This window comes from Alosa sapidissima, chromosome 18, assembly GCF_018492685.1.
Source record: "Alosa sapidissima isolate fAloSap1 chromosome 18, fAloSap1.pri, whole genome shotgun sequence".
NCBI lineage: Eukaryota > Metazoa > Chordata > Actinopteri > Clupeiformes > Clupeidae > Alosa > Alosa sapidissima.
In genome coordinates, this window is record NC_055974.1 from 11,798,329 (window position 1) to 11,816,637 (window position 18,309).

Genomic DNA, 18,309 nt, shown 5'->3' on the forward strand with positions numbered 1-18,309 from the left:
CCCTTCACTCAATGTGGCTGCACCTTCCTGGACCGTTACTACCCGGTATGTGTGCGTGTATGTGTGTTTGTGTTTGTGTGTGAGGGAGCCTTTGTGTGGGTGAGTCTGACTGTGTGTGTGTGAGTGAGTCTTTGTGTGTGTGAGTCTGACTGTGTGTGTGTGTGTGCGTGTGCGTTTGTGTTTGTGTGTGAGGGAGTCTTTGTGTGGGTGAGTCTGACTGTGTGTGTGTGAGTGAGTCTTTGTGTGTGTGAGTCTGACTGTGTGTGTGTGTGTGTGTGTGTGTGCGCGCGCACATGCATGTGTGTGCTTGTGGCTGTTTGTCTTCAGACAAATCTGAATACTCCCAATTTCCTGCTGTTCTAGACACTGATCCAGCTTTCACTGACCTAAAAACAACAAACCCAGAACCACCAGCACTGACTAACAGAGCAGCTAAACCCCTCATACAGTTTTAATAATTTCTTGGTCAGACCTCTGGATGCATCTTCCAGGGGAGTTGAATGCTGGGACATAATAATCAGAGCCATTGAGAACATTGAAGTCTGGTTGTCTGGATTTGAGATATCAGGGATTGGAAATCGTTAATGTTACTGTTTTTCCCAACCTAAACACAGTGGCAAGCAAATATTTCAGAATGTCTCTCTTCTTTGGAGTTTTTTTTCTTTTCTTTTTTTAAATCTGCAGTAGATCAGCAGGGAGTGCTCCAAGGCGCTTGTCATTCTGCTGCAGTAAATGCTGTGTCTGACATTTTGAGGTTAACCCTCCTTCTCTCCCTGTCTCTCTCTGTCCCTCTCTCTCTCTGTCTCTCTCTGTCTCTCCTCCAGCTGGGAGAGAAGTTTGTCACAGAGGACTGTGCCCAGAGCTGTGAGTGCACGGCCACAGGGTCCGTGTGCCAGCCCAAAGGCTGCACTGCCAACGACGTCTGCGTCATCTACAACCAGACCCGTGACTGCTACAAAAGTGAGCCCACTGCGTGTGTGACGTGTGTGTGTGTGTGTGTGTGTGAGTGTGTGTGTGTGCGTGTGTGTGTGGCATGTGTGTGTGTGTGTGTGGCATGTGTGTGCATGGCTATAAGGGATAAGCGCTGATTGCGTACTTGTGAGACAAAAATCTCTCAAAGACAAGAATGTGGACTAATACCCTCCCTCTATCTCTCTCTCTCTCTCTTTCTATCTCTCTCTCTCAGATAGCCCATGTCTTGCTGATCCCTGTCTGAATGGAGGCACGTGTACGGCAGGTTCCGGGGAGGGCCTGTATACCTGCACGTGTCTCGAGGGCTTCGAGGGCACCAACTGTGAGACAGAGAAGACGGCCACCAGTGGAGGACTGGGTATGTTCCGGCAGGGCTTCCTCACATACACAATAATGATACTCTACTACTCTATGGAACCATATTATATACAGGGATCCCACTGGTCAAGGAATTTCTGGAATATCATGGAATTTTGGAAAGTCTATTCCAGACATAGATAGTCAGGGAATTTTTATCATTTTTGGGGCAAAGTCATGGAATATCAGGGAATTTTATTGCAGCATTTTATAATTTACTTGCCAAAATACATTAATATAAATATATATCCACACAGAATCTGAATATATCAGGTTATTAGCTTTACTGCTTGCTTGTGGTTACTCCAACTTTGTATATTCTATGCCCATTTATTCATCTCCTGCTCTGAAAATGTGAAAGATTCTTAAACGCTACGTGGCTGCTCTGAAATCTTTGACAGGATATTGTATAGTATAGTATAGTCATTATACAGTAGGTCATGGGTCATATTGTATAGTATAGTATAATCATTATACAGTAGGTCATGGAAATTCTGATTTTTTTGTCAGGGAAAATCAGGAAGAAATCATGAAATTTTATATTTGACTTAGAGTGGGAACCCTTTATATATATAAAACATTATATTATTTATATTATTATATTTATAATCAATTGAGATCAATTTTTATCTCATCACTGTTATTTTATGAACACAGTGAAATGTACTCCATCAATGTATCATTATAAGGTTGTGTTTTAGGAGGAGGCATTTTGCTAATGTGTCCTTTTTTTCATACTTTACAGATCAAACGTCAATCATACTGATTGCAGTCCTCGTGCCTCTGGGTGTGATACTAATAGCCGTGATTATTGGCTGCTGTTGTTGCAGAAGAATACGGTAAGGCCATGTAACAAATAAACAGCAGGGTTTATGTTGTGATGCAAACCCCATAACTGTGTGTGTTCCTGGTTCACACTCAGTGTTGAGGAGAAAGTGCTCAGCGGGTACAGGGCGAGCACCAGGTGCTTGCACAATGCCCCTACAAACGCCAACAAACTCCAACAGTTTGGTCCGTGTGCACCATCCGTCTGTGTTTATTGGATGGAGTTGTTTGAGTTTGACGTGTCCAAAAGTCATTATTTTTTTTTATTACTGCCTGGGCAGTGTGGAGCTGGAAGTGGGTCTTCCGGAAAAACATTCTAAAGACTGCAGCCAATAATCTGCCAACTTTAGAAAGGTTGTCTGAGCATTGTGCAAGCACCTTTAGGGTTTTGCAAAAAAAAAACAAAAAAAAAGCCTGTAAGCAAACATTACTTAAAAAATATTTTTGTAAAAAAATATATATATATGCAGAATGGAACATTTTCTTTCTGTCTTTTTTTCCCCTCGGCACCCGCACAGGACAAAGAGTTATGACCCCAGACATAATGCGGACTATTATAGGTATAAGCATGTATCTAACTACTCTGGAACTCTAAGCATGCATCTAACTACTCTGGAATGAGGCAAATGAATGCTGACAGTCTAACATGCAGTCATTTCTTGGTCCGTTACTTGTCTCACTATGACGTAGATGTGGTAACAAAGACCAGAAATGAATCAGACAATTTTGCAGCCACTTAATTCAAGAGCTTTGGCGGCAAATTTGCCTGTCTGAACTCTGTTCTAACCCTGCTCTTCCATTAACCTATCACAGCAAGAGCAGATGTGTTTGTTGGGTCAGATGTTGACATAACTCTGGCTGTTGTTGTTTCAAAGGTGTCACACTGCATGTCTTCGCAATCCTCACTGTATGCATGTGTGATGACATTTTCTATCAGTACTACTAAGCATTCACTGGAGATAACTTAGTGCACTTTATTCATATTGTCACTCTTCCATTCAGCAAAAGAAAAGGAAGCTACGACTCCAGTAGTGTGCAGCTCTCCTCAACAGGTAATGCATGCTCACAAAATATCACCTTGCTTTAAATATCTGCATATACTGCAGCTGACAGTACTTATTAATGAATACCTTTTCTAAACTAGGTGTGGCGTATGAGAATCTGGATGATATCGACAAGCAGAAGGCAGCGAACAAAGTGCTAGCGACATCACAGTTCTGAGGACAGCACTGAGCGATGAAGAATACTGTTTTGAGTCATGACAATGTTTTGTATTTATTTGCTAATGTAACTACCATGTACTACTGATCACCATGCCAAAGGGGTATCAATTCAGTGCAGTTGTTTTTCATTTTTGTGTGGCTTTAGAATTCATTAACTTATTTCAGGCGGGTGTAATGTTTGTCAAAACTGCATTGTGATTAAAAGGGGAAAAGGAAATGTAAAAATGCATTGCAGCTAAATTTAATGAATAATAAATTATATTTTTCAGCAAAACCTTTTACTGTTGTCTCATCGCAAAGACTGCATAAAGATATATAGTACAGGAATGTATCCCAACAATGACGAGACAAAAACATTTGCCCCTGAATATATTTATTCAAGCACAAGGACCAGAAGATCACATTTTTCACACATTCAACACAAGTATAACCAAAACCCTCTTTAAAACAAGTTCAAAAGAAAGACAGTAGAGGGAGGCTATATATTGACATCACTGACAAAACGTCTTTGTTTTCATAAGTGTAATAACTTAAATCTGTAAAAATAAAGTGCTTGAATAGAATAAAATCCCCTTGGAAATAATAAAAAAGAAACCCCTGTCAGATGTCTTGACTCCTCATGTGCTGTAGACGACTGAAATGGAAGGACTAATGGAAAACAGAGGAGCGAATCTCTCTCCAGCAGCTGCACATTTGAAACTTAAAACAAAAACAAAACCATTACTCATACATTCAAAACATCCAACAATGTGTTGCACTGCAACAAAAGAGGCTAAAGGATACTGCTACAAAGCTAGAAAAGAAAAAGAAGCAGACATGTAAACATCCGCACAGAACTCAAGGGTCCAAGACAGCACAGAAATGCTATTGACCAGTATTGAACAGGCCTGTCACAGATTTGCATTGGATTGTCTGCAGACTCCCTGAAAAGTGCACAAAAGTCTACGGCAAAATATGAAGTCTACTTTACAGGAAGTGCAATGCTTCACTATACAAGAACATCCCATAGTAAGCCTCCCACAGTCAAATGCCCAGCCAGTATTGAGGTTCTTTCAGCAGCTTCGTGATTCAGACACAGCTGTCAGCATGTACATGGTGCTGTAAAATCAATGAACTTGCCTACATGCACTCTAGCCCTAGTGACAGCCGACTGATCACCAATAAAGTCCCCAGGCAGTGGCACTGGGTAGCACATTCGTGGGCAGCTCTCTATGGCAAAGGACGGGAGGGGGGAGGGGGGGGGTCCGGAGTCTGCGGTCACAGTTCAGTGATGATGAATGCGTCATGGATGACCATTCGGAGGGGGTTGTGTGGGAGGTGGGTGCAACCAGCCACCGTGTGACAACAGGAAAGCAGGAGGGTGAGGGGGAAGAGGAATGTTGCGGGCGGAATACATCAAAATGGTGTCTGACAATAAGGCAAAGCTGGGAGCAAGATGACACGACTCAATGCCCCTGCTTACGGGCCCGGAGGAGGTGGTGTGTGTGTGTGTGTGTGTGTGTGTGTGTGTGTGTGTGTGTGTGTGTGTGTGTGTGTGCGTGTGTGTGTGTGTGGCGTTTTGGTCACAGGAGGGTAAGTAACAAAAAGGCATGCAACTGGCACACTACCGAGCAGAACAAGAGGCAGTGGGTGGTGGGAGCGTATTAAAAGGAGCACATTAAAAAGTCACACAAACAAAATAAAATAACACAGGAAGTGAGTATGTGTAAGTGTTGGATAAGAACACTCAAAAGCAAAAACCCAGGAATGAAGTGATCGAGGGAGAAATGTTAGCTTTGTTTGTTAACGGAGTGCAAGTGCTTTGAGATGCATTTATTGCAGGCGCAAAACAACAACACCTGATGAAATAAATAAAGGAGTTCAACCACCCATTTCTTGAGGCTACAGTTAAATGCAAAAAAACAACAGCAAAAAAAAAAAAACAGATTCCAGTGTGGCGACATGAGTCAGCCCACCAATGGGCTGAGAGAACAAAATACAGTCTGACAGGAAGCTGTCGGCAAACACAGAGCCCCATCCCCTCCACCCACAACACGCACGCATAAATACACACAGACTACAGACTGGATGCAGTCACGATGCAGTCAGACTCACCATTTCACCTCTTGGCCCATATGCTTCTCTTAGCTGCTCCCTTTCTCTCACACACACACAGACACACACACACAAAAAGAAATAACATTGTAAATACGAACGGGTGAGAGTCTGTTTGGATTGTGCTGTCGATGTGGCCTCATAAGACATATGGGTCTCCTCACGGCCCATATGTCTTTTACGGCATTCCAAAGACAGCATGACTATGAGCTGGTATACTGGTGTGTGTGTGTGTGTGTGTGTGTGTGTTGAGTCGGTGGAAGGGCTCTGGTGTATCAGGAATGTGTGCTGTGTGTGTGTGTGGTGTGTCTGTCTGTCTGCCTACATACATGTGGTCATTTTGTTCAGCTAAAGAGCCCCTTCACCAAACAACAGTAAACATAAAGCAAAGGACCTTTTCTGAAAAATCAACATCAACATTTAAGAGATCCATGTGAAATGTGAAGACGGAAATATTACTTCGCTTACTATTACCACTAAATAACAGAGGGTTCCAATAAACGTGTTGTTTTCAAGTTCTCATGAGTTAATACATTTACATATTCTGTTCCCGTTTTCCCCTAATGCAAATAGCTTCGTAGCTCTAAACTCCTTACACCTAAAATACAGGTAATCCAGTGTGTTATACAATAGTGGAGAGTGGAGAGGGAGGGTGTTTTTCTGGGGGGATGTGAGTTTATCTGGCTGCCTCCAGCACCAGCACCTTGCACTCCCGCTTGGCAATCTTATCCAGGGAGAGGACGCTGCGCTCGGGGGGGAGGTAGAGTGGACGGCCCACGGGAGAACCGACCGGCGGGGTGATGGCTCGGCGCTCCATAACACTGCCAGTCCTGTAGAGACACACACACACACACACACACAGAGAGAGACATAGAGAGAGACACACACACACACACAGAGAGAGACATAGAGAGAGACACACACACACACACACACAAAGAGAGAGACATAGAGAGAGACACACACACACACACACACACACAGAGAGACATAGAGAGAGACACACACACACACACACACAAAGAGGAAGAGAGAGAGAGAGAGAGAGAGAGAGAGAGAGAGAGAGAGAGAGAGAGAGAGAGAAAGACAGAGAGAGACACACACACACACACAGAGAGAGACATAGAGAGAGACACACACACACACACACACACGCACAAAGAGAGACATAGAGAGAGACACACACACACACACAAAGAGAGACATAGAGAGACACACACACACACACACAAAGAGAGACATAGAGAGAGACACACACACACACACACAAAGAGAGACATAGAGAGAGACACACACACACACACACACAAAGAGAGACATAGAGAGAGACACACACACACACACACACAAAGAGGAAGAGAGAGAGAGAGAAAGACAGAGACAGACACACACACACACACACACATATGAGAACACCCACTCACAACCTGCATGAGGCAAGGCCTCATGTTCAAATGAAATCCAGACCCCTCCCCACCCACACTGCTCTATCTTTATCCTCCTCCTCCTACACTCGCTGGGCCTCTCTGCTCCACCACGGCCTCCAGCCCAGTGTTTCCTGATGGGCTTTTCTCTTGAATTTAGATGTGCACTGGCAGATTCTGCCATCAAATACCACCCACTGTAAGGGCGAGTGCATCACGCCAGCAAACAGCTGATCAAGGAGACGGTGGAAGCATGAGGGCCACTTATATAAGTGGGTATCAGTTTCACTGGAGTCCTAACCCACGTGATGTGAGGATAGCAATTAGCGAGGGCAGCAAAAATACAAAAGAGGCCAGTACAGAAGAAAAGTAAAATATATACACAGTATATTGTTATTCACACAGTGTAGACTTCAATGGCTTTTGAAGAAAGTGATGGCTTCTGCAAACTGACCGGTCATTCATACCACTACCTCAAGGTTCAGAGAGGAGACCTATTGCACCACAGTTACTATCTACTTTTGTTACTGGTAGATACACTTTATTTCAAATTTCCTCTACATAAAAAAAAATATTTATACGATACAAGTCATGGGTACAGCTAAAAATCTCTCTATACTTAACCTAATCCTAGACCTAAATACAGTACCCTCCAGAATTATTGGCACCTCTGCTAAAGTTGACTAAAACCCGGTATAAAAAATAATCTGTTGGTGATTTATTGTAATCTCACAATTAAAAAAAATAGGAAAAATCCAACCTTGAAGGGAAGCAAATTTATTTTGAGAAAAAGAAAAATCTCATAAAGAAATAAATATTTTTAACAAAAACACGTCGCTCACAATTATTGGCACCCCTGCTTGTAATACCTTCTTAAGCCTCCCTTTGCCAATAAAACAGCTTGCAATATTCTCCTATGACACCCCATAAAGTTGGAGAATACAAAGCAAGGGATTTAAGACCGTTCGTCTTTACAAAATCTCCTCAGATCGTCCAGATTCCTAGGTCCACGCTTGTGCATTCTCCTCTTTGACTCACCCCACTGTTTTTCTATGGAGTTTAGATCAGGGGACTGTGATGGCAATGTCCGAAGCTTGATTTTGTGTTCAGCAAACCATATTTGTTTTGGTTCATTGACCTGATGAATGATCCAACTTTTAGTGTCTTTGCAGAGATTGACAGATTTCCTTTGAAAATGTTCAGGTTTTTCTTGGTATTCGTGATACCATGCACTTTAATTAGGTTCCCAAGGCCTAAAAACAGCCCCACAATAGCACAGCCCCTCTACCATAATTCTCATTAGGCATGGGGTTCTTTTCAGTATATCTTCTATGTATGCCAAACACACCTAAAGTGTTTCTAGCCAAAGAGCGCAATTTTCATTTCATCTGACAATAGACCACACTTCCAGACAAAGTCACTGTACCATTCAGTAACTCCTGCCGTTTACATTGGTAATTAAATGACTGGACAGGATTTTACCTGGCATGCCCTCTAAATGATCTATTAGCAGTGAGGTCACTTTTGAATATTTGTGACCCCAAGATGATACTTTTGTCTGTAACTCAGTGGTTCTTTTTTTGCCTATCTTACCATTCTCCATACTGTACATGGGGGCAAGATAACCATAGGTCTTTGTCCAAGCATGTTTGTCACATTTCCAGATGATTAGAACCTTTTATATTAATCACTGTTTTAACTGTAAATATAGGCATTTTCAACAAAGTACATAGTTTTCATAGACATTCTCTGACCTACAAATGTCAACACACTTCCTTTTTACTTAAGTTTAGTGTATTATCTTGTCCTTCCGATGTTGAAAAATGACTAGAGGATTTAGCCTCTGTGTGACTTTATTTTCATACCATAGTGAAAAAGAAAGTCATGAACTACTTCTGAAAGTTCACAGACACTCTGAGTAACTTAAATAAATTGAAATTAGATGGACATTGCATAGGACATTGCTTCTGTTGCTTCGGTTTTGTACATAAGATTCAGGAGTGCCAATAATTGTGAGCAACGTGTTTTTGTTAAAAATATTTATTTCTTTATGAGATTTTCCTTTTTCTCAAAATAAATTTGCTTCCCTTCAAGGTTGGATTTTTCCTATTTTTTTTTTTTTTTTCATTGTAAAATTACAATACATCAACAACAGATCATTTTTTAATACCGTTTTTAGTCAACTTTAGCAGAGGTGCCAATCATTCTGGAGGGTACTGTAGGTGCCTATTTATAAATATTATAAAATATACTTTTGTTCTGAGATAAAATGTTTATTAGACAATCTAAAAATAGTCTTTTGTTTATAAATACGTAGCCATGGTATTGGCAAACTCAAAAACAAGCTAAACCGTTCACGCCACACAATTTTTTTGTGCATCCACAGAGCAGCATTTAGTTGCAATACTCATCAAATTACAGGCTGTTACGACAAAGACCATTGACCAGAAAAACAAATACATCTGGCTGGGTGCTGCCGTAACACAGTACTTGTCCTTGTGGATTTGTTGTTCGGAACTCTATGCATTACAACATTAAACACACACCCTATTTCTTTCCCTGTAGTTTTAAGTATGATTTGGGATTTCTACTGCAATTTTTTATTTTGTTTTGACTTTAGACTGGAGTCATGTTACATGGTGCATGCCTGAAACCCAGCCAAACTCTGCTGACCCTCAAAAGTACACGGATGATTGGGAGGACTGCGGGGTGACGACAGTGGATATGCAATATCGGTAAAGCAGATGTCTTGGTGAACTAGAGCTTCCTGTTGAGCTTGTGGGAGCATGACTAATATTATCAGAAAATAACAATACTTTAATCCATAGATTAGACAAACAATGCTGCTATCAGTAAGACTAATAAGATGAAAGAAAACAGGAACGGGAACAAGAAAGGTCAATGTTTGTCAGTCAAGGTATTTCACAAAGCAAGTCATAACCGCTGACCGAGTTGGGAAATGTTTTTGAGTATGATTGCATGATGTTGAAAATAAGTCCCGACAGGGAGAACAGAACCCCGACGCGCAGCGGAGGGGTTTTGCTTTCGACCTGAAGGGACTTATTTTCTGATAATTACCGGCGGACAATACATTATCCCGCTTATTACACGGCTACTTGCCAAAACGAGAAAAAAAAAACTAACACACTGAATCTTTAAAAATGATTTTGCTACCGTTTCGTGTCTTCCGCTGACAAAATAAATAGTTTGCCACACAGATAGAACTTGACAGTTTCAGGTGTTGCGTGGCAACGTCTTACTGGCTTACTTTCCCTTTCAATGAAATTCCATTGCAATAAGCGAACGGAATTCTTGCGGAGGGATATGAAAGACGTTAATCAACCCGTTGCCATTGACAGCGGTGATTTATATAGATTTAACATAGGCCCGAACGTTGGGAAGGCCCATTCATGTGAATGGAACTTTCTGCAGCACTCTGAAGAGCCTTGTAATAATAATTAATACATTATGGTCAATGTGGAGTTTATTAATTGTATTAAAAGCATGAACTTTGAAAGTTCATGCTTTCAGTTCGGTTTGTTTGTTTGGCTGTCACCAGGCAGATTTTTTACAAAACTTCAGGGTTGTAACATTGGCCAAGGAAGAACATGTTACATTTTTGGAGTAGATCTGAATCATACAGTGGATCCACAAATGATTTGTCACTCGCACTATCATTGCCAGAGAAGGCTTTTTGGCCTTGGCAGTCTGCCCTCTTCGAGTGTCTTTCTTGGTCTGTATGGTTTTAATAGCCATTGCCAGAGTGCTGTGCTTTCTCTTCCCCACACATATCCTCAACAGCTTCTCAAAGATGAAGACATAATTACAAACCTTACAGTGGTGGTTTCAACACACTTTAGGTCAGAATCACACCGGAATTCTCCTTTAACACAAACTGTGAGCCCACTTAACATGATTGACAGTGTGGTAGACTGCAGACACAGCTTTGTGCATACCATGTATTTATTTGTGTGTATTGTGAGAGTATGTGTGTGTGAGCAAGTGTGTTTGTGTGTGTGTGTGTGTATTTTTGTGCATGTGTGTGTAGGTGTGCGCCTCTGTATGTGTGTGTGTGTGTATGTGTGTGTGTGTGTGTGTGTGTGTGTGTGTGTGTGTGTGTGTGTGTGTGTGTGTGTACTGTATGTCAGATAGATAGATAGATAGATAGATAGATAGATAGATAGATACTTTATCGATCCCCAAGGGGAAATTCAAGACGTGTGGGGCTTGTGTGTGCGTGCGTGCGTGCGTCCTACCTTATGAGGTGAGACTTTGAGGGCTGCTGGTGGGAGAAGGACTGCGAGCGGCCGAGGCTCAGACTGGCCTGGTGGTGGCGCTCCAGCAGATCGCGCACGGCTGGACTCGAGGGGCTACTCTTGCGGGAGAGTGGCCGAGCCTCGGGGGGAGGGTTGGACACGGACGCGGTGAACTGCAGCTTCAGCTTCATGTGCTGGCTCAACTAGCGTGGCAGAGGCACACCCAGACACAAACAGTGTGGAAAAATGGAGGAAGTTTAGAAAGGGAGAAGTGGGGCTCTTACAGTATGAGAAACATTGAAGATATTACTGCCGAAGAAGCAGACACAGACCCAGACACAAATAGTGTGGAAAAATGGAGGAAGTTTAGAAAGGGAGAAGTAGGGCTTTTATGAGAAACATTGGAGATATTACCGTTACTATTGGAGATATTGCTGTTACTATGTCATAAAAACAGCCCAACAATACTACTATTTGAAATGGAATACTACACAAAAAAATGCTCACTATCTTTTAATGTCTCCCCTTCACACTCACACACAGCCACACCAACACACTCACACACACATACACCCACTCCAAACTCCATACCTCGAACAGTCCAGCTTTCAGAATCTGAAAGGCCACTGTGACAGAGAGTGTGCTGCCCTTGCGACAGTAACCAAGGTTACTGAGTGGGGAGTGACACACCACGGCGTTGACAGCAGGGTCCTCCTTATGACCTCGGCCTGCAGGGGCGGGGGGGATGAATAAAGAAGAGATGTGTGAGGGAATGGAAGTGTATGCGGACACAAAGGAAGATACCACCACAAACATTGATTTACATTTCTACATTTCTACATTTAGCAGACGCTTTTATCCAAAGCATTACAAAAATGAGGAATAACAGTCAAGCTACAATCCAGAAGACACCTTCAGTAGCAATTAATACTACATCAATCAATACTATTACCAGAGCATGAGAGTGCAGAACTTCTAAGTACTTTTTAAGTGCTGAAACAAAAGGGACAGCTCTCAAAAACATCCTAATGAGCAGGATGAGAAAGCAGCCTTTATCGAGAGCCTGAGGAGTGAGCATATGGCTAAGCCATGCTAATGCTATCCTTACTGAGCGTGGAGACAGTGAGACTAGAGAGGGAGGGGAGAAGAGCCAGTTAAAAAAAAACAAAACCATATCAATACCATATTAACTGCCCCCGTGTATTAACCTCATAGCTAAAGAAATTTTGCCAAATCAATGTATAAACCTCGGCTAATAGTTGGGAAATTACGGGTAGTGTTTTACCAGCAACCTTTCATTCTCTCTCTCTCTCTCTCTCTCTCTCTCTCTCAGCCATATAGCCATAGATAATTCAGAAAAGGTTTTCATGAAATTGTCCAATTATGTTTCAAGGTGCCCTTTTAATCAAACCTGTAGGTCAACCAAAATGTATTTGAATTTGAACTGAATTCAACTTTTTCTCTCTTGTTAGCTCCGCAAACCTCTCATTGAGAAAAAACAGCGGGAGAATAAACTGCAGTCTGAAGGGGATCATGGTGGATGCTTACAACTTGGATGTTAGTAGACCTACTTCTGGCACCAGCAACGCTCTCTCTCTCTCTCTCTCTCTCACCCACCCTCTGGTGTCCAAACTAGCCGCACAGCCAGGAAGTCCTGCAGATTGTTGAGCAGCGTGTATCGGACCCGAAAGTGCTCTCGTGCCTTCACTGCGCTAGGGCAGCTCGCGGTCATGATGAAGCGAGGACGGTCCAGCCGCACACTGGGCAAGCTATAGTGAGTGTAGATGGAGTTGGTGAAGGGGAGTTTGGAGGTGGACCACTGAAGGACAGCCACAAGCGGTACTTCCAGACCCTGGACAGAACAGCACAGAAATTTCTAAATTGGAGTTCCTAACATCAGTCTTCAACACTTTCTCTGCAACAGTGATAATACAAGACTTAAGCCTTATATGTCTTATATGTCTTGGTGTCACGGGTAGGCTACGCTGGCGACTACGCCGCTCCGTCCAGCATTTTTTGTATTTGTTATTTTTTAAATGTAGGCTATTTGTCATGTCTTGATGTCATGGGCACGCTGGCGACTACGCCGCTCCATCCGGCATCGTTTGTCTTGTTATGTGTCTTGTTTGTTGGAGCGCTTTGGGTTGCACTATGTGCATGTTAAATGCGCTTTAAAAATAAAACTGACTTGACTTGGTACAATAGAATCTGTACCACACCATTAGCCAACTAAAGACCGACACATCAATTCACAAGCAAATAATAACCTGTTAACTCAAGGACAGGACAGGAAATTGGGAAAGTACCACAAAGCTTTTAAAGCCATAAAAAAGTATTTTATCCACCATCTCCATGCATTCATCATTAACTACAGTCCTGTGAAAGAGAAAGTACATCGTCTTTCAATTCTATGGTTTTACGCAGCACACTCGCATGGAGGTTTTTTTCTCTTCTCACGCCCTGATAGTTCTAGAAGGCGAGGGGCCTTGATTCATTTGCGGGGGGCCCTACGCGTGCGTAGTGTGCGTATAGGGTCGTCCGGCTCTGATTACATTAGATTACATTGTTTCTGTGCAATGCTAAGAAGAACTACAAAAAAGGCCGGCGCTAAATCTAGGGTTTCCAGAGGAAAGCTTATTCTCTCTAAAAAGAACATAACAGCACAACTTAGGTTTACAAAGTTGCATCTGAACAAACCACAAGGCTTCTAGAGAAATGTCCTTTGAACAGACGACACCAAAGTGGATCATGCGGTGTACTTAGTTTTTTACACACGGCTTCTGCATTTTGGCTTAATTTTTGCTGAATAAATAATGAAACTGTGGGATCTGTTGTATATTACTTTACACCTGAGGTTAGATTTACATACATTTAGAACCAAATTATTTTTTTTATTTTGTCCTTATACATAAAATCATACAAAGAGAGAAAAAGAGGATGTACTTCCTTTTTCATACGACTGTATGTCTGTAATACCTTTAATAATAGAAAAAACTTTCTATACAACAGTTTTCCTTTTTTCTATGTCATTTTGATTTAGGTTTTAGGTCTATGTATTTTAACCTTCCAGTCAATTTGTTTTTTTTTGTTGTTGTTTTTTGGGGGGGGTCGCACCTCGTTAGTATCCTCCTGTGGCTGATCATTCAGCTGCAGTTGAAAGAGGAAGTTCTGCTCCTCCAGAGCACTCAGCATGCTGGGCAGGGGGCTCGACATGCTCTCCATCCTGAAGAAAGACTCCATGCCCACCTCCCCAGACTGGTGGCTAGAGCAGGACACAGCAAAAACTTGAATGATCCAGTTCACCAAAAGAACCAAAAGTCAGTAACCCTGATGGACACGTTAGTGGCTACTTTAATTAATACACTTGTTAATGCTGTTATGCAAACAACCTGCTTCTCTAAACTGTGGTACATAAATGCACATTAATTTTCAGGCAAACAAGGTATTCAAACTTACAAACAAGTGTTTCACAATGGTTTTCACCTGGCTGTCAAACTAAACAGGTATAGCCTATAATTTGCCTAAGTAACTTTACTTTCTTCAAGCTACTTTATTTTATCATATCATAACATTTTAACATAATATAAACAAAAATCCATATAAACAAAAAAAACAATGGGCATTTTGACCATACCAGACATTGTCAACCAGCAGGACTGAGCCATCAGGCATCATAGGAAGATAAGAGGCGTTGAAGTTGGGCAGGATCCGGATGTCGCGCACACATACCTCCTCCTGGGAGCTCCCATTCAGGACTGGACGCAGGAAATACACAAAGACAAAAGAGAAACAGAAATACACAGCTGTTTACAATGGCTATTGTTGTCTCTATAACAACAGCACTGTCTCTTTGAAAAGTATTGTATCAGCTTTGTTTCTAGAATAGTCTTTACTAGTTTATTATCCATTTCTTAATGAATCAATGGCCAATACTAGAATCTGAATTCACATTTTTGGTCAGTCTGACCGTTGCACAATGAACAGTGCAGAAGGTACTCTGGGTGTGGAGGCAGTATTGAACACATAACACTCCCTACGTGGGTGGGTGGGAGGATCTATGAGAGCAAAATTAATTCCAACAGGTCTGGAACAGCATGGGCTTCGATGTCATAGACATTTAACACCAAAGGGGTGGCTCCATGAAAGAAAAGGAAACTTTTACATGCAAAAACACACAGATATGATCTTACGTCAACAACTCAGGGGTGCATTTCCCAAAACCATAGTTGCTAACCTGTTAGCAACTTAGTTGGTTGGCAATGGGAAACTGCATTGCAACCAACAAAGTTGCTAACTTAGTTAGGAAACGCACCCCAGGCCAACAACACAGTCCTTACCTTTCAGGACAGTTAGGTGTTTCCCAGATACAGTCATCTGCTGACACCTCAGGCTGGGGGGAGGCAGGACATTCAGTGTGGTGCTGACTGGGAACGCCACCACAGCGGGCAACATGACAAAAAAAACAGATGGGAAGAGGGAGACCAAGGGAGAGACAGAAGGGGGAAGAACAAGACGAGTCATGATTGCGTCCTGAGATTAAAGGATTAAAGCGGCAAAATCAATTTTGAGGTCACTGGGGGCCAGATATAGGTGTGTGGAGCGTTTGTGTAGCTTGGCACGTGTCTGTGCCCACGTGTGTGTACTGTACACACACCAAACACCTGTCCAAAGCTTCCTTTTCTTTGAATAAACATAAAAGGGGTTTGCCATTCTCGTACCTTGGGCTTTGAAAGTGTTCAGATCTTGGTGGAAGGTTTGACAGGGGCTTTTCTGTTGTAAGATGCTGAGGTAACCGTGATCCTGGATCTCAGACCGCTCCTCTTCCTGCTTCCAAACGGTCACTATGATCTGTGGGACGTCAATCATGAGGAGTGTGTCTACACACAAACATACCAATAGGCCCAAAAGACACGTTTCCCCTGACTCAATATAGTTTGTTCATTGTCAAGTTTCTTTGTAAGTAAGAAAATATGTATTTATATAGCACATTTGTCATGCAACAGAGTGCATCTCAAAGTGCTCTTGTGCTGATTGTTAGTTACATGCAAACATGCGCAAACTTGAAAATGACAATAGAGGAACTTCATTCCCATGCAGAATAGGCTATTCAGGCCTTTGGCACTCACCTTAACTTTGAGCGTACTGACAGGAAGTTTGTCAAGAGACACAGTGAGCGGGAAAATGACCTCATCGTTTAGAACCACAGGCTCATCTACAGGGGACTAGAGAGCAGAGGAAAAAGACAAACTACTGACCAAAAACAAAGACTTATGACAGTGGAATAGACTGTAGTCATGTATGCTGAGGGTTATAATTGCACAGATATGAGTCATATTAGTCAATGAGAGGCCATGTGACAGGTATCCTGCCCTGCCTCCATTAATCTGTCTGAACCTTTGAACATAATAGGTGTGACTGTAGAGTAAGCAAAGTAGGTCCTGTTTCTCTGCAAGCATGTCCTGCACTTGCAAAAGCGTAAAGGACAAAAGAAACAACTTGGAAAGTCCAAGTGAAGTCCACCCTACATAGTCTCACAAAATCCTAGGGATTTTAGGGAATCCTAGGGAAATCCACTGGATACTTTAAAAAAAAATCTAGCTGCCAAAATTGGCTATATTATTGCTGCATCAATCAAGTTTGCTCAAAGAGAAATCAGGAAATGTGCACCGCAGACTTCCTGTGAGCAAGGTGTTTTTTTATCTGCCAACAGGATGCTGTGTAGGCTACATACATGCATGCGCAACCGGTTATTTAAATTTTCGAGCAGCAATTACAAAACAATTCTTTACCTGCAAGGGTGCCTTGCGGAATTCTCGCACACCGTTACCCGGACTGTTGTGAATAAGCAACGGTTTACATTCTCGGAATCCACGTTTTTTTGACCCCCCTCGACAACCATCAACCATGTCATCTTCATCAGCATCATCCATACCCTCGTCCCCACTGCTATGATAATCATGATACATATGTCGCTTACGGCTATCGCCGGGACAGACACTTGCAACCGCGCACAGAGAATTAGCAAGGTCCCTCCAAGCCCTACTGTTGGGGTGCTCCGACCCGGTGACATTGTCCACACCCCCGCTGCTTGTGAGCCCAGACGCACCATTTTGTGAGCGCAAGACGAGCAAAAAACGCACAGTCTCACCAAGGTAGAGGTGACTGCGACGTGGAAGTGAACGGTATCGAGCGGGATCAGACAAATCTGATATAGGAACAGCCGGGAAATACATGAAATATTCACATTGGGATTCCATCATTAAAACCATTACTAACGGAAACAATGGGAAGCAAGCAATAGATATCAACAAGATAGCATAACGCTCTGTATTTATACGCAACCGACGTTACGTATCTAAATAGCTGCTTTCGATTAAAAAAAATACTGGTAGCTAGATCGGTAGGTCTAACAATTGTGCGATAATAATAAGTCATTCATTGTGTCCCCCGGCTGCCTTTGCTAGCTAATTGTGCCAAGCTAGCTAACAACATAAACGCTACATTCAAGTGACTGCAAACACTACAGTTGCGAGTTCGCTCAATCGAGCCCAGAGCGACAACGGGAAGAGTAGTTGATTATCGACAATTGTGCCTCTCCCTTTCTTTTACTGTAGGCTATGCTCTTCCTCAGGTCTGTGAAAAAGTATAGGCCTAGCCCTAGACAGTAAAAGAGAAAAGTTGTATTTGATTTCTTGTGACGCTTCCGTGATAACGTATAATATGTCTGTGCTGCGAAACGAATCGGTTCAATACAACCCAACGACGAAAAGGTGATAGGATTTTGCATTAAATATTGACACCAATCGTCCCGCCCCCACAGTTTGGGCAAGAGTTAGGCCAGATAATAAACGCTCACACATTATTTTGTTTCCAGTCAAGTTTATTTAATTAATCCAACAGTAAAAGCATATGCAAAAATAGCAAGTCATTTCTTTAATTAGGCTATCATAAGGTTGGCCTAAGGTGCTACAGAGGATAAATCAAAGTGAAAATCTATTGTAGCCTAACCTCTGTTATGGTAAAAAATGTTTTTTTATTCTGTTCAGTGAAAAAAAGGAAAAATCCAATTAAAATCTCCATCTAAATATTATATTCGTATAGCCAATTTTTAATTATGCCATTGTTTAGGGTATAAAGACACCTCCGCTGGGCCTTAAA

General features: G+C 42.2%; 2 protein-coding genes across 3 annotated transcripts in view; one reads left to right on the top strand and one right to left on the bottom strand.

Annotated features, from left to right (window-relative positions):
- Window positions 1–3,651, top strand: part of zanl (zonadhesin, like) — a 49,392-nt gene extending 45,741 nt beyond the window's left edge. Inside the window, exons 106-111 of the mRNA XM_042069484.1 lie at window positions 1–45; window positions 825–960; window positions 1,187–1,330; window positions 2,075–2,168; window positions 3,157–3,206; window positions 3,299–3,651. The exon at window positions 1–45 is cut by the window's left edge and continues 158 nt beyond it. Of these exons, the coding sequence (XP_041925418.1) occupies window positions 1–45; window positions 825–960; window positions 1,187–1,330; window positions 2,075–2,168; window positions 3,157–3,206; window positions 3,299–3,375 (546 nt within the window). The 3' untranslated portion in view covers window positions 3,376–3,651. The remainder of the gene's footprint in view (window positions 46–824; window positions 961–1,186; window positions 1,331–2,074; window positions 2,169–3,156; window positions 3,207–3,298) is intronic.
- trappc14 (trafficking protein particle complex subunit 14) overlaps window positions 1–17,716 on the bottom strand; it is a 21,325-nt gene extending 3,609 nt beyond the window's left edge. The window contains exons 1-10 of one of the 2 annotated variants that reach the window (XR_006024824.1): window positions 16,941–17,716; window positions 16,278–16,373; window positions 15,870–15,999; window positions 15,489–15,575; window positions 14,786–14,906; window positions 14,266–14,413; window positions 12,769–13,003; window positions 11,743–11,879; window positions 11,152–11,354; window positions 5,417–6,301 (exon numbers count right to left, since the gene is read on the bottom strand). Coding sequence is in view for 1 of the 2 variants with exons in the window: in XM_042069485.1 (XP_041925419.1) it covers window positions 6,148–6,301; window positions 11,152–11,354; window positions 11,743–11,879; window positions 12,769–13,003; window positions 14,266–14,413; window positions 14,786–14,906; window positions 15,489–15,575; window positions 15,870–15,999; window positions 16,278–16,373; window positions 16,941–17,420 (1,791 nt within the window). In the remaining variant the exon portion in view is untranslated. Of the gene's footprint in view, window positions 1–3,739; window positions 6,302–11,151; window positions 11,355–11,742; window positions 11,880–12,768; window positions 13,004–14,265; window positions 14,414–14,785; window positions 14,907–15,488; window positions 15,576–15,869; window positions 16,000–16,277; window positions 16,374–16,940 lie in introns of those variants that run through there. The other variant, XM_042069485.1, reaches the window with a different exon arrangement.
- Window positions 17,717–18,309: the final 593 nt, after the last annotated feature.